The sequence below is a fragment of the Leptinotarsa decemlineata genome, unplaced genomic scaffold, assembly GCF_025532065.1.
Source record: "Leptinotarsa decemlineata unplaced genomic scaffold, Ldec_3_MD MMD2_tig00026294_RagTag_RagTag, whole genome shotgun sequence".
Taxonomy (NCBI): domain Eukaryota; kingdom Metazoa; phylum Arthropoda; class Insecta; order Coleoptera; family Chrysomelidae; genus Leptinotarsa; species Leptinotarsa decemlineata.
Window position 1 is genome coordinate 6,281,051 of NW_027412674.1, and position 24,955 is coordinate 6,306,005.

Consider the following 24,955-nt stretch of genomic DNA (forward strand, 5'->3'; position numbering starts at 1 on the left):
CACAAGATTCTCACATAGTTTTGCGCAGCTTTACATTCAAAATAAACCGGTTGCTGTAAAGAGTTTTCAGTGAAATGAAAGTATTTTTGAGGATGCTATTCACATGAGATTTGAAACGGATATCGTTGTCTATTATTAAACTCAAGCTTTTCGCCTATTCATCACTATAAATGGTATATCATTTATAGCAACTCCCAAATTTGTATGTATACCTATAATCGTATTGAGTTTTTGGTGAGACAACTAATGTTTTTGACTTGGAAGAATTTAGTTTCAAGTTATGAGAGGTACTTTTTTTAAATATAAGTTCAAGATCATTATTCAGTAAATTATGTGCATCATTCAGGTTTTCTATAGGAAAACTGAATAATAACTGCGTACATCGGCATAGGCCTGAGCATTACAAGCGGTAATGGATTTTAGAATATCAGCGGTATAGATAATGAAACATAGTGGACCGAGAATACTCCCTTGTGGCACTCCCGCTCTAATTTCAACGTAGTCAGAGTTTCTTACATCTGATACTTCTATTTTCGATTTGTTAGATATAACCAAATCATTGCAAGTGAACTATCAGAAAAACCGTAATATTTAAATTTAGCATATGAGAGATTATGAATGATAGTATCGAATGCTTTAGAAAAATCTAGAAGTGTTGACACAGTAATGTTTCTTTTATCAAGATTAGCAATTACTATATATATGTGATGCAGTCTCAAAACTTGCTCCTGTTCGTTTGTTTTCATTGAGTCTAGGAACAAATTACTGGGAAAATTTCAGGAACACATTGAAAAATTTGAAATGTTTGGATCAAAATCGCCAAATCAATCAGTAAGTATTAGGCCCGCTGGAGATGAATGCCATCTAACCGAAACACTTCATTTGGACTCGAAAATTCTTCCTCGTTGTCAATTACGGCGTAGAAGTAATTATGACGGTAAACTGAACCGTTTTGAGCTAGTCCAGCAAAAAGGATGTCCGGTTGGCTAACAGAATATCAGATTCCTTTGTTTTACACGTATATCGTGGGGGATTAGCGCTCGACAAACTCATATATTCAATGTCCCAACAGTGTGCATCCCCATGTAAGCTCATTGGTCAACAGATAAAGCCGGCAGTCGGATAAAGTTGATGTTCCGGCAGGAAACTATAGAAAATCAGCGAATGGTGAAAGATAGCTATAGATGTGAAATCCCTTCCATTAAAATAGAGTAAATCATTTTCGAACGACATTCAGTAGGAAGTGATACCATGAAACGATAACGGCTCGTCGCATTTGGTAATTCGGTGTATTACGGAAATTAGTAATGGGATCCTTTCACGAGTTCGCTTTGCACTTTCTAATCTCCGGGAAATACCAATTTTCCAGAACGCGGTCTGTTCGAAAAATTCGTTTTAACGTAATTTCAATTAACGCATGAATAGTTACCGTTCGATGTTACTTTATTTATTTCTTTAACTCATGAATGGACTGACCCATTACTTAATGGATAAATTAATGGATGTAGTCGTTGTTACTACGTGGTAGGAAATCATAATGAAAAAAGAGAATTGAAACTTTCTATGTTTTTTACCACTTTTATTTGTAACTAATGTTACTGCAGTTTTCCTATACATACATTTTCAAACATACATTAAACTAAAAATGATTGATTACATAGTCGAAGTAACTGATATAGTAATTCTTAAAGCTATCGGCGAACTCAAAGGCCAAAAAAACCAATACAAAGAAATAATGCCGCTACGAATTAGTCCACGTGGACTAATTGGATAATTTTTTCTAACAGAGTTTTATAATTGCTGAGGAGTCATAAAATTAAATTTGAAGTTATGATATGGTGACCAATAGAAAGTAGCGATGAGTACCGCCGTTGTGTCGTCAATGTTTAGTTCAGGAACTGATCGCGATTTGAGTGTTGAAATTCGATATTGGTGAAGTAATTACTTGAAATTTTTGTTATTTGTTTAAAATGTGGCGTCCTTGGACAAGTACTAATAGTAATAACGAGTGTGATAACAACGCAGACTTTTTCCTGTGTAGTGATTCCAATAGCGCTGGTGAACAATGCGAAAAAGAAATACCAGTGAACAAGATTCGGATGCATTTGAATATTGAAACACAGAGAGTATGTTTCAATGTATATAGGAATCTACATATCAAATTTGGTTTCGAAAAAAAAATTATTACAAGCAACATCAGATTTGACAGAAATTCCTTTCTCAACTGTACGTAAAATAGTCAAAAAACAAACCTTATGAACGCAAGACGCGATGTGATACGGGATTACCAAAAAAAACCTTTAGATGTTCATCTAATAAAATCATTAAAAAAACATTATTCGACTGTTACAAAAGCAATGAGATTCCTACAATTGAAATCATAAGGAAGAAATTGAATACTTCCGGCCATAACGTGAGCTGCTGTGACCACTCTTCAGAATTGGATAAAGAAACTAGGATTTAGATTTAAAATAATGAACAAACGTCAAGCAGTTACGGAAAGCAAAAGAATAGTGAAATTACGTAGCAGATACTTGGAACAAATAACTAAATATAGACAAGAACAACGGTAAATTTTCTATTTGGATGAAACTTGGTATGACACTCACGACACAGTTACTAAAGGGTGGACTGATGGTTCGAGAATGTGTACGCCTAAAGGTACGTATTCACAAAAAAAGCGAGCACGAGCGAACAAGAGTGAACGAGCATCAATAATCGTCTGGTGAGTACGGGCTAGCGAGCGAACGTATGCTTGTTCGTGTACGATCGAGAAGAAGGCGGTACATCAAAAGGTGCTCGCACAAAGTAGATGGATCAACTACGACTACGAACTTGAAGATATTCGCTCTGGTGTGGACGAGACATCAATATGTCGAACAAACACGAGCGAACACGAGCAAACATACACGAATGCTCGTTCATTCTCGCTTTTTTGGTGAAAACGCACCTTAACATGCCTGCAAACAAAGGATCGCGACTAATCATTGTGCATTACGGAGGGAGTAAAGGATGGGTTTCGGATTCTTTGAAATTATGTGGAAAAAACTTGAGGACTGCATAAGAACACGGAAGATAATATTTTTGAGGAATGGTTTGAAAACACATTGGTCCCAAATTTGTTCACAATTTTTTGTATAAAGATGGAGATGTTGAGAAGGGTTCGAGTAGATTGCAAAGAATAATACATAACTTCTTCTAAAAAATTCACATTTGCTAGAATGTTAAATACCATCCGTGATTTGGGGTAATTACTCCAATGGAAGTACATTATTCTGCAAATGTGTGTTATTCGTTCATGAACCCGGAAGGAGAATGGGCCAAGCAACGAAATATCATAGTTTTACCTCTTTTTTCTTCAGAACTATTCCTCCTTCACATAATTTTGATGAGATTATGCATTGCCCTCATTTCAGTACGGAACTAAAATCTCTTCGAAACAAGCCGATATATTCATCAGTCTCCTATCAAGGTTAATTCGCAAGTGATTGATCCACCTTCTTCTTTTTCAGCGCGGTCAATGGACTTCGGTCATTCTTGCCCCACAAATATGAGTTGCAGTCCTCGTGGTTCTGGTTCCCTTTCAGTGGAAGAGCTTTATGAAGCAAGAGCCTCTACGAAAAACTTCATCACTTGAAACGATCATTTGCAGCTTGAGAAATGGTTCTTATGCAGATTCTGTGAAACACTATAATTAAGGAAACACTTGCTACATGAATAGCATTTTACAAGTATTGTTCATGACGAAGAATTTCAAGAACGAGGTTTTAATGATGAACGAGAAAGAGGATGTTTTCACTTATTCACCAAACTCAAATACCTGTTCATGCAGCTGCAGTTTCGTAAGAATCTTTCATCTATTCCTCCAACCGATTTCCTGAAGTCTTTGAAATCTACTAGATACTCGTTAGGACAAGAGGATTGTTCCGAATTCTTCGTGAGAAAAACAATAGCAGAATCAATACTCCTGATCGCTCTGAATTGAATGATTCCATACAGTCTATTTCGTTTTATGTTTGTAAAATTTTTGCTGGAAAAGTCCTCACTTATTTACTATGTAGTAAATTTTCAAGATGTAGCAAAAACGTATGTGAATTTCTGGAACTTCAACTAGAGATTCCTTATACGACTAATAACCAGTCCGTGCAAAGCTTATTGTTGAATCATCTAAAAATGGAACTTCTAACAGGTGAAGATCGACTGTATTGCCAAACATGCACCAAACTAACCGAGTGTTATAATAAAACAAGTATAGCTGAGGCACCAGTCAATCTAATAATAACACTGATGATCTTACATGACTCAACCTCTGACGGAAGCACCAAACTCCTAGGAGGGTTCGAAATAGATGAACACTTCAATCTAGCAGACCACTATTATAATCTTCATGCAGTCATTGTTCACTATGGTTCTGGCGTTGAATCTGGTCATTAATACGTCTTGGTCAAAGACGAAACGGACTGGTTTAAGTTTGACGATAGTCGTGTCACCAAGTGTTCTAGCGATGTATTGAATTTATTGGAGCCTCCGGAGACACCCTACATATTGTTTTATGAGAGAGACGACATTGGCAGATCAAGATCTTCAGGTGATGTGGTGCTGCAGGTTTTTCCGGGTTTTCCTGCAGCTGAAAAAGCAAATGCGCCACTGGAATTAATGAAGTCGCCCCGGAGCGCCAAATAATTCTTGTTGTTGTTTTATAATTTCATGATTTGTATTTTTGATAGTAGATATTAAAAAAACAAGTACATTGAAAAATCAATTTTCTATCAAGAGGTAGCTTCTAAAGTCATCAATTCTATAATTGCCACATTCACGAATTATAAATTTTCACTTTTGAAGTTATTTAATAACAACCTTTGGAAAAATTTTAAATTCACCGAGATGAATTTTGCTGGGCGATTTTTGAAGTGGCCCAACTTTTTCAACAGCAATTTGGTACCTGATTTGATTATAAGTAAAATATTTAAACCAGCACCGGGTAAATAAGAGAAATCGCTTAACATTCCGACAAGACGCCACTAACCCACAACATCAACAGCCGTAATGGTGAGCTGATGATGATTTGCATACAGATTGTCCATTGTCAGTACCATTGGAATTATTTGTTGGTCACATTTGGTATTCATACTGCGAATACAAAATTTTTTTTCATTGTATACGGATATTATACGTAGATTATTTCGTGAACGTTACGAGGTCTGTTTGAAATATAGGGGGAATATTCAAATTTCGCGGAAGACTTTTTTGAAGTGATTATGGGCGGGTGAACCGTTTGGTAACGTAATACATAACGGCGCCAGTATGTCTGGCTTCCTTTTCTCCTCACTCTAACACACAGTGCTAGCCTTATCTCGGCTAAGAAATTAGAAATATTACAGTCTGAGGCGAGATTTTCATAATGAATACGGGTTTTGAAAACGGAAAAGGATTATTTTTCGAAAGGTTTATCACTTAAGAAAACTAAGTATCAATATTCAACTTTTTTAATTGATTTTTCAATTTGTAGACAAAATTTATGAACACGACAAGTTACTCACTAATTGGACATTCCAGTATTGTATATTACGCAGTGAACTTTTCAGTTTGCTCTTTATAGTACAGGATCCCGCCGCAAAATCACTACGTTCATAGTGTAGTTAATCAAACTCAAATTTTTACATCTGTTTAAAATCTGTTTTCCCGTTAATCAGATGTCGCACCCATACGAACGACAACACTCAGAAGTTGAGAAACTTGTGCGAGCTAAGGACTAACGAGGTCTTACGTTTCAACGTGTGATTCCTAACATTTATGAATAGGAAAATACATTTATGACAGGTTGCCAGTCAAAAAGTGGCCGCCAATATTTTCATTTGAAAAAATCAAGCTACTAAAATACTTCATGGAGTAAGAGCCGGGCCAATCCTACGAAACCCTTCAACACTTGGAAGGATAGAAAATAGTCATGAAATAATTCAAATTCATTCATGCAAATATATGAATTGAAAGACGTTTCAACCCCAACTTCAATATTCTAAAACAAAAACACTCAGTTTTCACAATTCCATCTTTCAATATTCCAAGTTCATATGCATTAAAATTAATACGATTACAGGATATGGAAATATAAAACAATCTCCAAATACGCAAAGTTGAACGGATGCGTCTCAAACACTTTACCTTAGTAAGGTGACCAGAGCATATACATCTTTATAAATATTGAGGTAGGTCAAGATCAACAGAAAGTATTGAGAAATTCATTCAGAATTCATTGATCATTCTTCGGAAACGGTTCCAGAGCATTTTAAGAATGCAGCACATCTCCTTTTAATCGTTCCTGCTGGGTAGCAGTATAATGTAAGTTTTTTGGTGGTTCTTTGTATCTTTCTTCAAACTCCAATCTGAAACTTTATTAATATCATTTTGCTGATATGTGCAGTCTCGGACTGTTTTGAAGAGTTTAAAATTATCAGCAAAAAGAAGACAATCTATATACTGACGGTAAATCATTGATGAAAATTATGAACAGAAGTGGATCTAGATTCGATCCTTGTGGTACACCTGACCTAGCTGGAAATTCATCTGAAATGTTTCAGTTATGTTTGACAATGAAAAACCGATTTTGAAGATAATTCTCCGTTGGTTCCAACTTTTTTATTTCATATTCACTCAATTATTATAAAATTTGTTTTCAGATTTGAAAAAAAGATTGTTTAATGTCTAAATAGGAATAAATCCCAATAACAAGACATATTAATAGTATTAACAAGCATGTTACAGTTTATATCTGCCTATATACACACAATACACATACATATATACATACATACATACATACACATATACATGAATACAATACTAATTTATCAACTAGAAACACCTGAAGCGAGTAAACTAAAAATAAAATAAAGTAAACATTTAGGAGAGTTAAGCAAAAAATTAGGTGGAACACTTGTGTGCAGCAAGCTAGGAGAGTAACTGAAAAAAAAACCATAAGTCAGATATAGAGCTAACAAGTAAAAACATAGTTCAGGTGTATTAAAAAAAACATAATTCAGCAGTAATACAGTAGTGGTAATAAGCTCACATGGTAGAATAACTTTCAATTTGGGCTTATGTATTTTGACTAGAGTGTAAAAGTTTCTTAACGTGGTTCTTAACTTGACCAATAGGTTCACAATAAATGTCGAGATTTTCACAGAGTTGATTGTAAAGTTTGCTCATTACAACAACTGGTGACTTGAGTGTTCTAAAATTTGGTAGATAAAAAGTCAGTTAATTTCTAGAATTGATTCGTAGAACATGAAAGTTGAAGTGGGAGAGTAGTTCGGGACATTCAATCAGATTATTCACTAGTTTATAAATGAAAATAAAAGAGTAGTTATGTTCTTCGGTTTTGAAGGGATAATAGATTAAATTTATTCAGTAGTATTCTGTAGTAGTAGTAGTAGTAGTAGTAGTAGTAGTAGTAGTAGTAGTAGTAGTAGTAGTAGTAGTAGTAGTAGTAGTAGTAGTAGTAGTAGTAGTAGTAGTAGTAGTAGTAGTAGTATTTCTTATACTTTATTTGGTTTCCCCTATATAGCCATTGTAAGTACATACATACATATAGATGGAGCTGAAAAAGTTTTACTTCAGTCGTGTGGTTCGAAGCACACTCGCTTTTGTTAATTAAAAATATTTGCGGCCGCATTTTGACAAAGCGCTGGTAGCTTGATTGGAAGATTCGAGTAAACCCGGACAAGACTCAGGCGATAACCATGGGAAGATTACTATCTTTTACGGCCAGAAAAGTGAGAATCTCTGGAAGGGAGATTGACTGCAAGCGCGGGTAAAGTACCTCGGCCTTCTAATAGACCGAAGGCTCACTTGGAACCCGCACATCATGTGCGTTAAGTCAAAGAACGAGGGTCGGATAGCTAGTCTGTACCCTCTGGTCAATAGAAAATCCAAATTGAGCACAAAGAACAAAATTACCCTCTATGATACGATGTTCAAGCCTGTCATCATGTATGCTTCAGGCGTCTGGGGACAAGCGGCTCCGTCCAACATTTCCATTTTGGAAAGACTACAAAATAAGTTAATTAGGATGATTGTGAATGCTCCTTGGTTCGTGCGGAACGAAGCCATCCGCAGAGATTTGCAGCTGCCTTCCATTCGGCAGTCCATTCAGTCGAGGAATCAGCGAGTTTTTGAAAGTACGGAAACTCACGAAAACCCATTAGTTAGGGAAGCCACATATTATGCTGTAGACGACCCCTCCCGATATAGAAGGCCCCGACACTCTGTCGAATGAGGCCCTCATGTCCCCCGTTAACGGATGAACAACTTTCTCATCCATCCCACCCCAGCCAGGTTGGGGTATCCAGTGAAGGGCGGTACTAATGTCTGAGGACTTCATGCCGCCATACAATCAGTCATGTACCCATTGGTTCTTCTCGAGACCAATAATCAGCCGAAAGGGTAAAGGAGCTGGACTCCAAGCCTGAAAGATACGAAGATGGCTTTCCACATTTTGACTGGCACCCTGTCGTAAATATATTCTCCTATTCACAAACGTATGTAAAAATCTGAGTTTGGTTAACTACGCTATGGACGTAGTGATTCTGCAGCGGGATCCTAGACTATTACTACACTTCAGCAGATTCTCTATTGATCTAGCTTTCATTTTTGTAGATTGTGGAAGGTTATGAACACCAAAAAAATACAAAATAAAATATTGAGTCCTCCACAAACAAAGTCGTTTGAAGAACACTTCCAATAATGAAATTCAAATTTATTTTCGAACACACCAACACCCAAAAGGTAATCCTAATTATAAATCCTCTTTTCTCGTACTAAGAATAAACCAATTCTGACAAACATATCTTGTCGACCAATTTATTTATCTGTTCCCGAACTCTTTCTTCGAAACCCGATATTCAGTAAGCTTGTATACCCTATCTCTAAAATTAACTCGATCTCGAGAGGTGATAGACAGCTTAAAGTACGTCTGACCGAATCTGAATAGGTATGGAATCAATATCAGCGGCGGAGACATGAACTTAGAAGGGTACTTGAATAAATTGATGGATGTAGCTTCCTCAAACAATATGCTGTATGGCGAAACACGTGTCGCGGTTTTTGTAAAACCCTTTAAAGTGAAAATCATACAATAAACTGTATTAATTAGTTTTTTAATATAGATGTTCATCAAGTACACAGTAAATTTCTTTAAAAGAAGATCATAGGTTGCTTTGAAACTTTTATCTCTATTGGAAAAACTATTACTTTATGCCAACATCGCCATGTTCCACCAGAAAATCACACTTTTTTCAACAAAGGAATCAAATTTCTTGGCCTTTCAACGACATCATTCGTTTGATTATATCATTGCGAAAATGAACTATTTTGAAGAAAATATAGTATCATCTCAAAATCCACCACCTATTTGAAGGAAAAAATAAACTGTTTCAAATGGAGAGCAATATAAACTTGATCTGAACACATAGTGTTTGTTTGAATTCAATACTGTGTCTCTTCAAATAACTCAATTCGTTTATAACAATAGTTTTGTGAATCTACAAACAAATCTATATTATGATCGACTGAAAATAAAAATTTCAATTTGAAAAAAACTGTGGTGCTCTGGTCTTTCTGTGACCCTCTTAAGTGAGAGGGGAGCGGAGAATTCCGTTGTAAGCATAGCGTACGCGCCAGTATGTGTTGGAAAGTGATGTTGGTGTGTTGCGATTTTGAGGAGGAAGTGTTTTATATGTCTGTAGGCAGTGCAATTTCTTTCCGATTATTTATGGAACAGATTTTACAAGACTAGAGACTTGCAACACATATTTTCATGATTGAGTATTATAATTAGATAAAACTCCGCTATATCAGTAAGTACCGCGTTGTATACGCAGTACCGAAGAGAAAGTGGTAAACTCTGACGGCAACTCTTAACTTTCCCCTCATTTTGCGAAAATTATACCTATGCTTCGTAATTTTTCACACATGCATTATTACATTTGCCGAGCTCTGCAAGTGTATATTAATTTAAACTGAAAAACCCTCCACGTTGATTCAAATTTGCCAATTTCTTGTTTTGAACATACATTTCATCTTGTTTCAAATAAGAGCATTTTCTCTGAATAAAATTTGATTTTCTCTTAGACCTAATTCATTTTTTATTAAAAGATAGAGGTAGTTATAGTTTCGACAATAAATTATTATACAAAATATACGAAAATAGGCACCAGTAGGTATAAAAAGCTTCTACATGTGACAGCCACTTTCTGATATCAACATGTAAATATTTTAGAAGGGGAGCCCACGATTTACTCGAGCGTCATAGAGACCTATTTGGTTGCAAAGCTTAGATGATAAGAAGAAAAAATGTTATATAATATATACCTTTTCATCGGTGGGGGAATCTGTTAAAAAAAATCTGTTTAAAATCTGTTTTCCGTTAACCAGCTGTCGCACCCCTACGAACGGCAACCCTCAGAAGTAGAAACTTGTGCGAGCTAAGGATTAACGAGGTCTTACCTTTTAACGTGTGATTCCTAACACGGGTTGGACGATAGCAAGTGAAGATCTATCGTTCAGACTAGGGCTTGAACCACCGACCAACATGGCAGTCAGTTCGAGTGAGTAAACAAATCACCCACGCCGAACCGCTTGGCTACCGACCGACCGAAGCCGCTATAGATTATTAAATATGTAAAAAAACTGTTGCATGGACATAATCGAGCGCGTCAGATATTGATGCCATCAATGTCCTACGTATTTTTAATAATGTTGGTATGTTAATCTGATCGTTTGCATGATGTGGGTGGTTGTACGAAAGGGTTAAAAATGAAAAAAAAATAATCGAGCGCGTTAGATATTCTAAGGGAGTGTTAAGTGCACCAAAAAAAGCTCTCATTCAATAATCTGACGATTTCGATCTGACGCAAACTCGCGGCCATTATTATAATGTGCAAAAAAAATCGTCATTTTGAAATACTCAAGCGCGTCAGATTAAGATACATATGGTTCATCTTTATGTTTCAGACGTGCTGTCTCATAATCTGACGATTATCTAGAGGGATTCGCCTAATCTGACAAAAAAATATTTTTTAAATTATTTTTTTTAATCATTGAACTTAATTAATTGAGAAGCTCAGGAAATAGCATGCAAATAAATAATTGTATGTTTTTTAAGTAGAATACTTGTATTTATAAAAAAATAATTTAAAAAAAATGCTCAAAAAATTAATTTTTTATAATCAATTGATTAATTAATGAAGAAAAGAGAAATGAAACTTTCTATGTTTTTTACCACTTTTATTTGTAACTAACGTTACTGCAGTTACACAATATATAAGTTTGAAAATGTCCTTATAGGATGAAACTGCAGTAACGTCAGTTACAAATAAAAGTGGTAAAAACATAGAAAGTTTCATTTCTCATTTCGTCTTTATGATTTCCTACCACATAGTACCGGCTACATCCATCAATTAATTGATTAATTAATCATCATCTTCATCACGAACGAGTCTCTGTGATCAGCTGTGATGGTGTCATGGCAACAGAATTCAGAGTGGGGATGGAGTGAGAGAGTAATAGATAGAGAAAAACTGAAAAAGGAATAGAAACGCGGATAGGGAAATATAGGCATCACGCAGCTGCACGCATTAAACTTTCTCGACGAATTTTTGCTATTTTGGCTTGCGGAAATCGTCAGATTATATATTTTTCGATATCCTTGAATTATTTTCTTCAAAATAAAAAAATAGCTACGCTCGAGAATGTCGAGATGACGTTGTTTTTACAACTTTGCTGCTCTCCCCTTTTTTTACGTCACTCTCAAATTGTCAGATTATTGGAATATACACTTTTTCGCATGTAATGAACTCACCCTACCTTGATCTGACGCGCTCGAGAATTTCTGATGATCATTTTTTTTTACTAATCTGATCCTTTATCCTTCACGGGCGGCCTTATCTATGGGGCTCATATTTGGTGGAGATACTTAAAACCGGGTACAAGCTATCCCCCTGTATATTAATCTGCCGCGAAACGTCTTTGCTTTCTGTAATCACTTCGGAAATATTTTTATGTTATTCTTTGGGAACAAATTGAATATACCCTACTCAGCTTGAAATTATTTGATAGATTTCCTTTAGGAATGTAAGAAATAGGTAGAAATATTACCAAACTCACTAGAGATGAAATATGAATTTTCAAAAACGTGAAAACAGTGAATGCTGTTATTTGAATAGCGGTCCATATTCTTTTAAGTATGTTTGTATGATCATGAGTTACATTTTTTTAGTGAAATTTTTTATATTTTTCATTAATCCTCTAATAATTATTTTGAAAGGCAATTTTTCTGTATAGACTTCTGTCCACTTCAAAGGGATTTGAGGTACGTCTTTTGAATTGATTATTTATTTCTGATCAAATAATGTTTAAGTACCTTTTAACTTGCTAGGAATCGTAAGTTAAATAATAAGACCTCAGACAAGTTTAAAATTTTGAGGGTCGTCAGTGCATGCGAACAACAATTGAGCTGGTTAACGAAATAAACCCACTTTATTCTTCTATTTTATTTTTTAATGAAAAAAAATATTTTTTTTAAGTGGCTGCTGTTTTCATATTTTTACCATTCTATATATTTGAAATAGTGACTAAGGATGATGTGCTGATTTCTTCTTTCGTTTCAGAATCCAAGTGATGCTCCGGCAGTTGTGGACAAACAAAAGCAGAATGCAGAACTTAATCGACGAAAGTGATTTTTTAATGTTATTTAGCAGAATAACATCAAGTTTTAAAAACTTCATTTGTGTAAAATTACTAATAAATTAATTCATTTTCTTGTCTGAGTTGTAATGTTGTTAATTGGCTTCGATTTTATTTTATTTGATAATTTGCAATTTGTCAAGAATATGTCCCTTTTTTATACAGTGTCACCGATAAAGTCCGCATCAAATGGGAAACTTTTTTATTTATCGTTTTATGTGAAATTTGATTTTGGCAGTAGATTTTGCTTAAGAAATGATGTCAAATGGCGTCTACAAAATAGGTCACGTGATTTCCTTAACCTGTCAAAATTGACATTTAAAAAAAGAAACATCGAAAAATGACATTATTCTTCAAAATATCCAAAAATATCAAAGGTTAAAAACATTTTCTTTTGTAATTTTCAAACCCATAATAAGTATTTTATATTTTCACTATTTTTCCGCATTCCTGCTTTTTCTACTTATCAAAATTTAAGCACACCTGTACTAAATCATTTATTTTAACTAAACTCGTCACCGAATTTCTTTTTTTGTAATATAATAATATTTTAAGAGTTTAAGTTAAAAACAAATTTTGAAAAATAAAAGTTGTCAAACTTGATGCAAAGTTCATCTAGTTTCAACGGGGCTTTCAAAACTATACAGTACTTGAGTTTTTTAATGAGCAAATGGCCTCACAATATGAATTAGAACAAAACGGAACATTAGGAAACAATATCTTAGAGTGTTTATTGGTTTTTTAACAAAAAATACAGTGGAATTTAATCTTAATTAAAAGGAACTGAAAATAAACATGTACCTACACCTAATAGCAAAAAAACACGAAAAAAAGACTCACGACATTAAATACACTACATTTCTGTATGTCTTCCATCGCGTTCTATGCAGATAATTGTCCTTCTTGATACATCTTTTATTGAGTTGCTGATACTCACAGGATTTATGTTTAAAATAGAGTTTCTAATAACAGTTTCTAGGTGATTCACGTCACGAAAAGGTCTTTGTTTATAAACGATTTGTTTTAAGTAACCCCACAAGAAAAAATCTAGTGGGGTTAAATCTGGCGACCTAGGCGGCCATATTTGCTCCATATTTCGCCCAATAACTTTGCCCCTAAACATTTCTAATAGTTTCTCTTTGACTTGTCTTGAACTATGAATAGGAGCCCCGTCACATTGATACCACAGACTGTGTCTTATTTCAACCGGCATATTGTCCACTATATCACTGATCTCAGTATTTAGAAATTGCAAATAATCCTGAGAAGTTAAATTGTGTCTAAAAAAGAATGGTCCCATTACCTGATTATTTAAAACACCGCACCACACATTTGTTTTAAATGAATATTGGTCCCGACATTCTATCACAAAATGAGGATTTTCCTGAGCCCACCACCTACAATTCTGGGAACTGACTACGCCGTTCGATGTGAAGGTAGCTTCGTCGGTCCATAGGATTTTGTAAGGAAATTTTCTGTTTAATTCTACTTCTCCTTGGTACCAGAAAGAGAAATCTAGTCGAACATCGAAATCTCTTTCCTTTAAGGTATTTATAAATTTGGGTTTGTAGGGTTTGAATTTATTTTTATGTAAAATTGCTCTTACGCTTTCTCTTTTAACGCCAGTTCTATCTACAATATTGGTAATACTTGATTTTCCCTGTTCGATAACATCCAGGCAGACAGCCAACTGAACCTCATCATTATTGCGTGATGGATTATGACGTTTTTTAAAAGTATTTTCAACTGAACCAGTCAGTTTAAATTTTTTTAAAATCCTACTTACAGTGGATTGCTGTACATGTCTACCAGGATGTCTTGCGTTAAAAATATCAGCCACTTGTCGATGCAATGTGTTTTCACCACAAATTAGCACAATTTCAATTTTTTCTTAAGTTTCCCATTTGATGCGGACTTTATCGGTGACACTGTATATGGTTTCTTATTGAATATTTATTTCTGTTTTAAGCAAAGATTAGCAAAGAAAATTTAGTTCTCTATTACGTTTTGTTTTTTATCACATGCTTTTTCAGGATGATATTAATGATTTGCAATTGCTTCAAATAAACCAATCATAATATGTAATGTATTATTTAGTTTCTTTCGTTACCACTTATAGCTGTTCATATTACAGATGAGATACTTTGGATTCAAGTAAGTAAATACATCCAAATGAGAGGTACAGTTAAAAATAGAAGCGTTTCAATGAAAAATGCTTCTCTTCAGAGGAAAACAATTAATTTCTCATACGGAGACATTTAAATAATGTTCCAAGTAAACATATCATTCTTTCAAAACCCAAAACAGTTTTGCTTCGAGATTAAATTTTGCTCAGACTAAAGAATGCATACTTACTTCTCTTGAGCTAATGTGATTATTTCTATTGAAATGTATGCACAATCTTGGTGGAATATTTTTTTGTTACTTAAAAGAAGCGTTTATTCAGTCCATTTGAAATAACGATTCAAAATCAACTTGAGAGAATATGTTTCTCAGTTTAAAAAAATATTTCTTCATGAATATAGGAGAGCAAGATTTCTTCAAATCGAAATAATGTTCTTCACTTTGATATTTTTATTTTTACTGTGTATCGGCCAGTTTTATTCAATTAACTAATTCACACTGTGTTGAGGTTCCACACGAATACATTAAAAAAAAACGGGAAACAATAAAAAAGAACTATTTTTATACAAAACAAATTTGCCACTCACTAACTGATTTAAAAAACAGTTTAATGATTCTCAGCATCTGCCTTCTGCACCTTTTCGTTTATGGCTTGGTTTTTGTACGACAGAAACAAAAAGCGAAACAAGTGGGTGTTGGTCGAGCAGGCTACCAATGATAAACATATTAAAACATTTATAAAAGATAAATATTCTCGACAACAACCAAGCACGTTATACATCTGGGAAATAAACAGTTATTTAAATTACTGGTGACAGTTTGGTAAAACAACTTCAGAACTTTTCAGAGTCGCCGAACTCTGCAACTGTAGGTTACGGAGAGGTTTGTCCATGTGCTCAATATGGAGATTTATCAGAGCGAAAATCTCGGATCCAAATATCAGTAAATTTCAAGTGCGAAGACTCTTCGGCTGATCTAATTTTCTCACACGAGAATAGTTCCCAGAAAAAAGTAAAATAATTTGATGAAACGTGATTTAATAATGCTCAAATCAAAACACTGAGTGTTTTGGCGATGTATTGAATTTATTGGAGCCTCTAGAGACATCCTACATTTTGTTATATGTTTTCGTTCGTTATTCTTTTAAACTTATTTAAAAAAATATATTTTCAACTTTTTGTTCGATGTTCTTTAAAATCTTGTTTTTTAGTTTTTTAAACTACAGGGTGTTCCTTAAACACATGCTAATATTTAAGGAGGTAATATGCCAAAGATGTCTACAAAAGTATCTCAGTTATTAATTAAAAACTGATTATTTTTGAAAACTTTGCCACCCTGTATCTCAAAAGTTGAGGCGTTTAGGACATACGTCCATAGGAAGTTTTTTTTTTTTAAATGGGTCTAAGAATTACCTCCTTAAATATTAGCATGTGTTTAAGGAACACTCTGTATATTTATTTTTTATTTCTTAGTTTCGTATGCTATAAAAGCGTGTTATTCAGCCGTATATTGGTTAGAAAAATGACCATTGCTATTTTCCGATTCCGGAGAGGTAGCCTGAAAATCAGCTACCAAGCCCTAGGCAGCAGGCGCGCAAAGGAGGATTACAAATAAGGTGTTAATAAAAAAAAAATACTTTTTTCAAATGAAGAAATACATGTAAACTGAGTTCGAATTATATCAAGGAGGATACGTACATCGCCAATAGATCAAGCATTAATTGATAGTTACGTACAGCGCCATCTGCCCGAGAATAGATCAAGCAATAATGTCGATAATTCTGTCAAATACAGATCTCGAGCTTGAGAGTTACAAACAAACAAACATAAATACATACATACATTCATGTTTATATAAAACAATTTTCAGCTATATAAAAATTAATTTCACAATATTCACAATATTGTGAATTGTATACCTGTGTGGTATACCATACAGGTATACCTGTATGTTAATAGGGTTAGCTCGATCAGTTCCTAGTTTTAATCTTCCTCTTTGAAGATGATCACTTGATGATCGAAACACGTGTCGAGGTGTTGAAAATAACGATTTGGTGTTGGGAAAAAACTCCAGTAATATTCATTACTACACCAAAGATTCCAAACAGTGCATCATAAGTAATAAAAGCGTGGTAAAAAAAAGGGTGATTCTGTATGAAAGAACCATTTTACCTATATGTGTATCCGACGAACGTTACATCTTCCTTATGGCTAAAAAGGTAATTAATGAATCAATGCTTTCATAGTTGATTAAAAATATTTTTTGATAACCTTCAAGTCCATACTCATAAGAGATATCCAACATTTCACTACGGTTACATATCATAAATATCACTGTCATTGTTGACTGTCTGTGGTAAAACTAGCAAAAATTTCATCATTCACTGCAATCATTGTTGCAATTAGGTTCACTGTGGATTTGTTGTTTACATTCACTATCAGACTATTATACTGGTACTGTTGTTATTCAAATATGTTTACGAGAAGTATCATTATCAGTTTGAATTTTCATTATTGACGGAACAAAAATAATTACAATAACCATCAAGTTTCCTTAAATTGGTTTGGACCAAACATTGATAATACCGAATACTCAAAAACATACTAAAATAAATATGTTCACAAACTGGAAATGAAAATATGCTTTCAATAAAGGCATAGGGGCATGAAAAAATAAAATTTGACAGAAAAAAACAATTATTTCATATTCAGATAGCAGCAGGCATGGAAAAACAATTCAATATTTGTTTTGTATAATAAAATAATAGTCACGCACAATATATTTTTACGACTTGATGTAAAAAAAAGGAGCTGAATTTATCGTTTTCGTATATTTTATAAAAAATTTAATTTTTTTCATTTTCTCACGTAATTAAAACGCATCCAAGAAAATGGGAAGGTTAAACAGGCCTATTACTAGAAAGAGTTCCTTAAATAGAATGAAAAACAAATTAGAACTTAGAAGAGCAAATTACTTTATTCCTACAAACAATGCGAAAAAATTATTCTCAAATATCATTTAATAATAATAATAATAATAATAATAATAATAACAATAATAATAATAAAAAATGCTTTTTGCTGAACGGGTTCCAACTCGGTGACAGAGTTGTAGTCACCTCGTTCAGAGTCGAAAACTATACCGAGTTCATCAGCTGCTCGAGCAGCTGCCCTAAGGAGAAATGCTCCAATTCCTGCTCTCTCATGGTCACGTACCATGAAGAGAAGGGAATCCGAACTCCTGACGACTTTACAGGCTGTATCCAGTACCATTCTGTCATGTAGACACTCCAAACTCAAAGTCCACGACCTCCCTGTTGTCGGGGGAAGTACAACCGTGGAACGGACGATTTGGAATGCAAACTCCTATAGAGATGCATCATTTTTCGGGTCCTTACGTCGAGTTGATACAGCTCCTCCCGAGTCCACTTCACTACTCCAAACGAGTAGAGTAAGATTGGAACGGCAAGCATATTTGTTGCAGCAACTTTGTTCTTCCCCGACAGCTCCGATGACCAGATCTGTCGAAGTTTGTGCTGATACTTGCCGCGGAGAAAGTTTTTCACTGCGGTTACCTCTTGTGAGTGGCGTTGTTTCACCCCGAGGTAAGTATACGTCTCTCCGGCATCCAGATGGTGTAGGATGCTTCCATCTACGAGCTGCACATCCTCTCCGTAGTCCCCGCATCGTCCTCTTTTGAGATGAACCATTGAAAGTCTATCCCGAATTTCATACCGATATCATGCGTGTACTCTTCCACCACCCTCAAGGACTGATGGAGATCCTTCTCTCCAAAGGCATAAAGTTTAAGATCATCCATATAAAATAGATGGGTGACCTTGTGCCTCCGGTTTCCGGGGGTGCCACAGTTATACCCTCGAGTGTTTCTGAGCGCAACGGATAATGGCAATAGTGAGATGCAGAATAGAAGGGGACTGAGGGAATCACCCTGAAATACACCCCTTCTGAAAGTAACCCACCCTGTTTGGACTCTTGCTTGACTAGATGTTATGGTGAAGCGAGTTCGCCAAAGTGGTATCAGTTGTTCAATGCATCTCACTATGTTGTCGGGTACCGCAAGGCATCTGAGCAAATGCAAGATGAGCTCATGCGAAATTATATCAAATGCCTTACGGTAATCGATCCAGGCCATAGAGAGGTTACGCTTATATTGTATCGAGTCCTGCGTTACACATCTATCGATAAGCAGGTTCTCTTTACATCCAGCGACTCCTCTCTTCGACCCTCTCTGCTCATATATCCGTTCGAACACTCGGTCAACTGCGGTGACTATTCGTGACTATAAGATGCTTGTAAACAACTTATAACACGAATTCAAGCATGTTATCGGTCTGTAATTCTTAGGAATCGACAAATCTCCGCTTTTGGGGATGAGAACGGTCCGCCCCTCGACAAACCAATCCGGAATCGGCTGCTCTCCGTCCAGCTATAAGTTGAAAACTCTGGCCAGATGGCGGTGGTAGTTTTTTCCACCAATAAGTGTTCAGCCCATCTGGGCCTGGAGCAGCAAAGTTCTTGGAATCAACAAGGGCTCTTCGAACGTCATCCGGGGTTATCGGGTTGCGCAGTTCATTGAGCTCAGGCTGTCGAAGCTCTCTGTTGAAAGCTTCGAACTGCGCTAGGTCTGGAGTGTCTAAGTTGAGTGGCTGCGGGTGTTCATAGATATCCTTCCAGAAGGATTCCACCTGATCAGCAGTCGGCGGATTATCCACAACACGTGGAGGCTCTTGGAATAAGCGAGAAGGTTTCTCGCGGAACCTAAGATTTTCCGCGATGCTTCTCGCTCGCCTCACTAGTGACTTCTTAGCAGCCACTAGCATTCGTATCCTATCAAGGCAATGCTGTTTGGTGGTCAACAGCACGCCTTGGCTTAGAGTGTGATGGATACGTCGTAAATTGGCGACTATTCGCCGCACTGCGGGCGTGAAAGGCCTATTGGCCGCCCTGTAGTACATCACACATTGGATACGAGACGCGTGTTGTCTCGCCGACGTGATCTTAGCCTCCATCTTGTGTACACGCCTTTCAATCTTCCGAACCGCAAGGCCGGGATTTCGTCCTTCCGATTCGGAAAGCGATTGGACGACGTTATACACGGCGGTGTTGATTTGCCAGATGTCAGCCTCTTCTGTTAGAACACTATGAACCTCCGCATCCAAACAAGCCAGTTCTTGTGGCTTCAGGGGCCTAATTCTGTGGAGCGCCCTGCGTGTTCTGATTGTCGTCTCCATTGGTGGTATGGTGCCAGTCTCCTCTCCAGCCGTGTCAACGGGTGGTAGAACTGCCACTTCTACCACTTCGTTAGCAGACTGGGGAGGAGCTATATAGCCCTGCCGCCGAAGATAGGATACGTAGTCCCTAAGATTTTGGGCGGAAAAGGCGGCATGCTCCGGATGTATTTCACACCACAGAGCATGCAATCTCGCCATGTACCCTCTTCGCGCGGGCTCACTACTCTCGTAGCAATGCATAAGGCTATCTCTCAGCTCATGCGTCCACTCAAAGCGTCCGTTGTCGTTGCCAGGGTTGTCGTCGGTAGGAAAATCATCGTTATGGGCGTTTTTTTTTTTGTCAGATAAAAGCCGCAGAGATCACCTTACTTCTGCGGAGACACAGGGATAAGCCAATGCATGGGATCTTCTTCAATAATATTGAAGACCTTGGCTTATCAAAGCGCCTGACGTTCGCTTTTCTCAGGTCGAGTGGGCTGAAGTCGGAAACTGAGGGGTTCATCATGGCTTGCCAGGATGGTGTCTTCAACACCTTAGTCTACCGCAGTCGCGTGATGGGTATAGAGGTTCCTGACACAAGGTGCAGGGCCTGCCGCGAGGCGCCCGAGACCCATATGCACTTGCTATCAGCATGTCCAGCATATGCGGTCTCGGCCTATATCCATCGACATAACGCGGCCCTAAGAGTGCTATATTACCATCTACGGCACTCTTACAGTATTGACGAGACACCGGTGTTGCCCTACGCTCCGGGGGATATTGAATTCGTTGTGGGGAACGAGAAGTGCCGAATTTATTGGAACTATTCGTTCCCCACCCTCAGGCTCTTACAAGCTAATAAGCCTGATGTAGTCCTTCTCGACCACCATACCAAAACGATATTTGTCGTGGAGTTTTCATCTCCTGGCGAGACGAATATCGTCAGAAAAGAGGAGGAAAAACGGATAAAATATCGAGATTTTCTCTTCGAACTCCGCAGACTCTATCCAGATCACTCTGTCAAGATGGTCGTTCTGATTGTTGGAGTCCTTGGTGGAATGATGTCTTCTCTACTCTCGAATCTCAAAATCATACCGGCTTGCCGCACTAAGGCAGAAATCTTAGCCGCACAGATGCAGAAGGCTGTCATTCTTGGCTCACTGCGTTTGCTCAGGGCACATGATTCTCGGACCCAATGATCACTTACCCCACGGTGTGGGGAGTGGTCATTGGTTGATTATGCTGGCGCGCCCTCCCGAATGTATCGGGGCTTCGGGGGATAGGGCCTGACCAGTGCACACTACGGTGAAAAAAAATGCTTTTATTGAAATATTACTTAGTACAAGAGATACTAACCTAACATAACAAATGGCAGAATTCAACATCTGCACGAACATTCATCTTATTTTTTTATTAGACTTATATTTGTTCGATTGACGACCTATTTATTTTATAGATATTGATATTGAATATAGAATAAACAGAATAAAGTAACTTTTGTCTAATTTCAGATTAGACAAAAGTTTTTTCTTTATTCTATATACACTATATTTCATGTTATCTCAAGAACTCGATTACCTGATGATACTCAAATGATTCACCATAAAACAATTACTGCAATAGGATTACGGATATTGTATTTAACGACGGCTGAAATGTTTACACGTGCAAGTGAAACCTTTCACCACCATTCAGTTTTTACAGCTTGAACAAATAATCTATAGTTCCAACAATCTGACAATATTCTGGGAAATGTATGTACAATATGTACATACATATAGGTCGATACTCTCTCCGACTTGGTATGAGAATCTATGAAATATTTATTACGTACAGACAGACCTCTCTAGACAACAGTTCTTTTATATGAACCAGTAATAAATTGAAACTCAATGTGGAGAAATGTAAAGTAGTGAGTTATAGTGGAAAAAAAGAGGTTTATACATTTCCGTATGTAAAACAGGATTCAGATCTGCTGAGATGTAATGATATCAAAGACCGTGTTAGGATCACACGTTAAAAGGTAAGACCTCGTTAGTCCTTAGCTCGCACAAGTTTCTCAACTTCTGAAAATTGTCGTTCGTAATGGGGTGACAGCTGATTAACGGAAAAACATATTTAATACAGTTTTAAACCTAGGGGTAATATTCGACCATAAATTAACATTTGTTAGACATATTTCACAAATAATTTCAGAATCTTTGAGAGCTTATGGTTTCATTGTTAGAAATAGCAAAAGCTTTCATAATATTAAAACTATGAAGCTGTTGTATTTCACCTACGTACGTTCGAAGATAGAATTTGAAAATATCGTCTGGAGTCCATTCTATGAGATTCATAACATAGCTATTGAAAGAGTTCAAAGAAAGTTTTGTAAATTTAAAATTTTCAGAATAGATGGTTCCTATCCTGAGAGATGTATCAGATAGAAGAAGATAGAATATGCAAGTATCGTCTGGAGTCCATTCCACCCACCCATTGGTGGGTTCGTAAAATAATGAGAATATGAAAATCAAGACTATAACCTGACTTTTTACATGCTTTATATTAGCTTCACCTGTATGTATGTATGAATGCATGTATGTTTGTTTGTTTGTCAGTTTATAACTGTCAAGCTCAAGATCTGTATTTGACAGAATTATCGACTTTATTGCTTGATCTATTCGCGGGCAGATGGTGCTAGACGTAAGCTCATTAATATAATTTGAACTCACTTTACATGTATTTTTTAATTTGAAAAAAAGTATTTTTTTTTAATTTAAAACCCGCGTCTGCTGCCTTGGGCTTGGGAGCTGATTTTTAGTCTCTCTCTCCGGAATCGGAAAATATCAATTGCCATTTTTCTAAACAATATACGGCTGATTGATCTCAAAGTTTAGATAAAATAAATATAGTTTAAAAATATTAAAAAAATGCTTTTATAATATACGAAACTAAAAAAATTAAAAATATAGTTTAGAAAACTAAAAAACACGCTTTTAAAGAACATCGAACTAAAAAATTTATAATATATTTTTTAAATAAACTTAAATCAATAATGAACGAAAAATACTAGTGATATTGTGAAAAGAGCGTGGGCGCTTTGTGCCATATTTTTTATATATCAAGCGCCCGTCGCTTTTTTCACAATAATAATAGTATTTTTCGTTCGTTATTGTTTTGAGCTTATTTTAAATTTTTTTTCAACTTTTAGTTCGATGTTCTTCAAAAGCGTGTTTTTTTATTTTTTAAACTATATTACAATTTACTCTCGTAACTGAGTGAATTCAAACGCAAGCATAATAGTCATTTGAACCTTCTCGCAAAATTATTAAACGAACAGGGAAATTCAAATTATGCATTTGCATATATTTAACAACACCAGCCAAGTAGAACCGAAGTAATTTTTTACATCATAGTACATACTTAATACACGTGTTTTGTTACATAAGTTTTGCTAGGTATTTAAAGATATCTTCTACAAGTATTTTAGATGGTTGGCTGACCGCTAATTCGCATGAGGTTTTTTGAACGGATTCAACAGATAATTTTGAGAACATATGAAAGATGAACATTCCGATAAAAAAAAATACTTTTTTTCTAATTTAATAATCGACTAATAAATTCTAGAAACCTTGAATTATTGAGAATTCACAACTACGAATAGTTATCGTCTGACCTATAAAAAATAAACGGGAGATACTAGTATTGATTTTTTATGTTATTTCTTACTTTTGAAAATTTGTATTGTACTAGAATTATTTGGATAAAGTACTAATTTTTGTTTCTAAAAGAAAAAAATATTATAACTGTGAAAAATTAAAAATTATTTGTTTCTGGAGGTAGGTCTTTGATGACCTGCACTTCTCTGTAAATGTTTGATTTTGAAATCAATAAGTATATTCAAAAAATTTACTTAAATTTATTCTTCGAATGTTACGCTTCAGCGAAAGAAAAGTAGTTCTCTGAGATCGATACAGATTTCTATTGAACTTTGAGATAATTGCAGAAAAATATACGGTATAATATATTCATAACTAATTGGTGTTGTTGAAAATTCGTTATTACATTCATCTAAAATATCTCAAATTGATACGTTGCAGCTTAATACAATACTTAGTATCAGTATGAGGAAATGCTAATACATCAGTCATATTTGCAAAATAAAATAATTAAATTACCGTTTCGTTATCCCACTTCCAATTTATATATTAAAAATGAATTTCTCAATACCTCTTCTTCGTATAAAATGAAAATATTTATATTTATTCACTCTGTTGATAATAGACATGCACCTCTAAAATTCAAGTCCCTGAAAGTATCTATGATCAGCATACTAGGAAATCGAAAAATATTATTTCTAATAAAATTAATAAAAATTAAGGAAAACAACCAATTTCACATAATGGGGTTATTTTGATAACGAACTACCAATTACCTTAAAACATGTTTCTGAAATCCAGTTAAAAAATAAAATAAAAAACACATAATAAACTAATAAACGCCTTCTTCGTTCAAATTATAATGTAACATACTTTTAACTGCAAGAATGTTACTTCTGATGTGCCTCAAGGGTCAATCTTAGGACCTTTACTCTTTATAATCTACACCAGTGACATCTTGAATTCTATGAAGCACTCAAAAGTTCAGGACTATGCAGATGATACGCAATTGTATACCAACTTAAACATCTACAACAGTAGGAGATTTGAGCCGGTTCTAAGCCTCCCCCCACCACTATGACGTATTAATTGCTTTTTTATTGGTTGTTGTTTGGTGAAGTCACTGTGATGTGACCTTGAAGGGTGTGGTGTATGGATTGTTCAGAAATTTTTTCCCGGTTCTAATCCTCCCCCCACCAATATGACGTGTTATTTGCTT

At 35.6% G+C, this 24,955-nt stretch overlaps 2 protein-coding genes across 4 annotated transcripts in view; both read right to left on the minus strand.

Moving 5' to 3' along the window:
• LOC111514586 (uncharacterized) overlaps nucleotides 1-24,955 on the minus strand; it is a 255,565-nt gene that overhangs the window by 115,492 nt on the left and 115,118 nt on the right. The gene's annotated exons all lie outside the window — the stretch shown is intronic.
• Nucleotides 6,704-24,951, minus strand: LOC141484809 (uncharacterized). Its single transcript, XM_074180222.1, has 2 exons — nucleotides 17,037-24,951; nucleotides 6,704-6,960 (listed from the first exon to the last, which is right to left on the minus strand). Exon 1 carries the CDS (start codon nucleotides 20,354-20,356, stop codon nucleotides 19,226-19,228), a length of 1,131 nt encoding a protein of 376 aa, XP_074036323.1. The 5' UTR covers nucleotides 20,357-24,951; the 3' UTR covers nucleotides 6,704-6,960; nucleotides 17,037-19,225.

Excerpts from the sequence above, each read along its gene's own strand:
- LOC141484809 (XM_074180222.1), bottom strand. The coding sequence starts at position 20,356 with ATGCATTGCTACGAGAGTAGTGAGCCCGCGCGAAGAGGGTACATGGCG.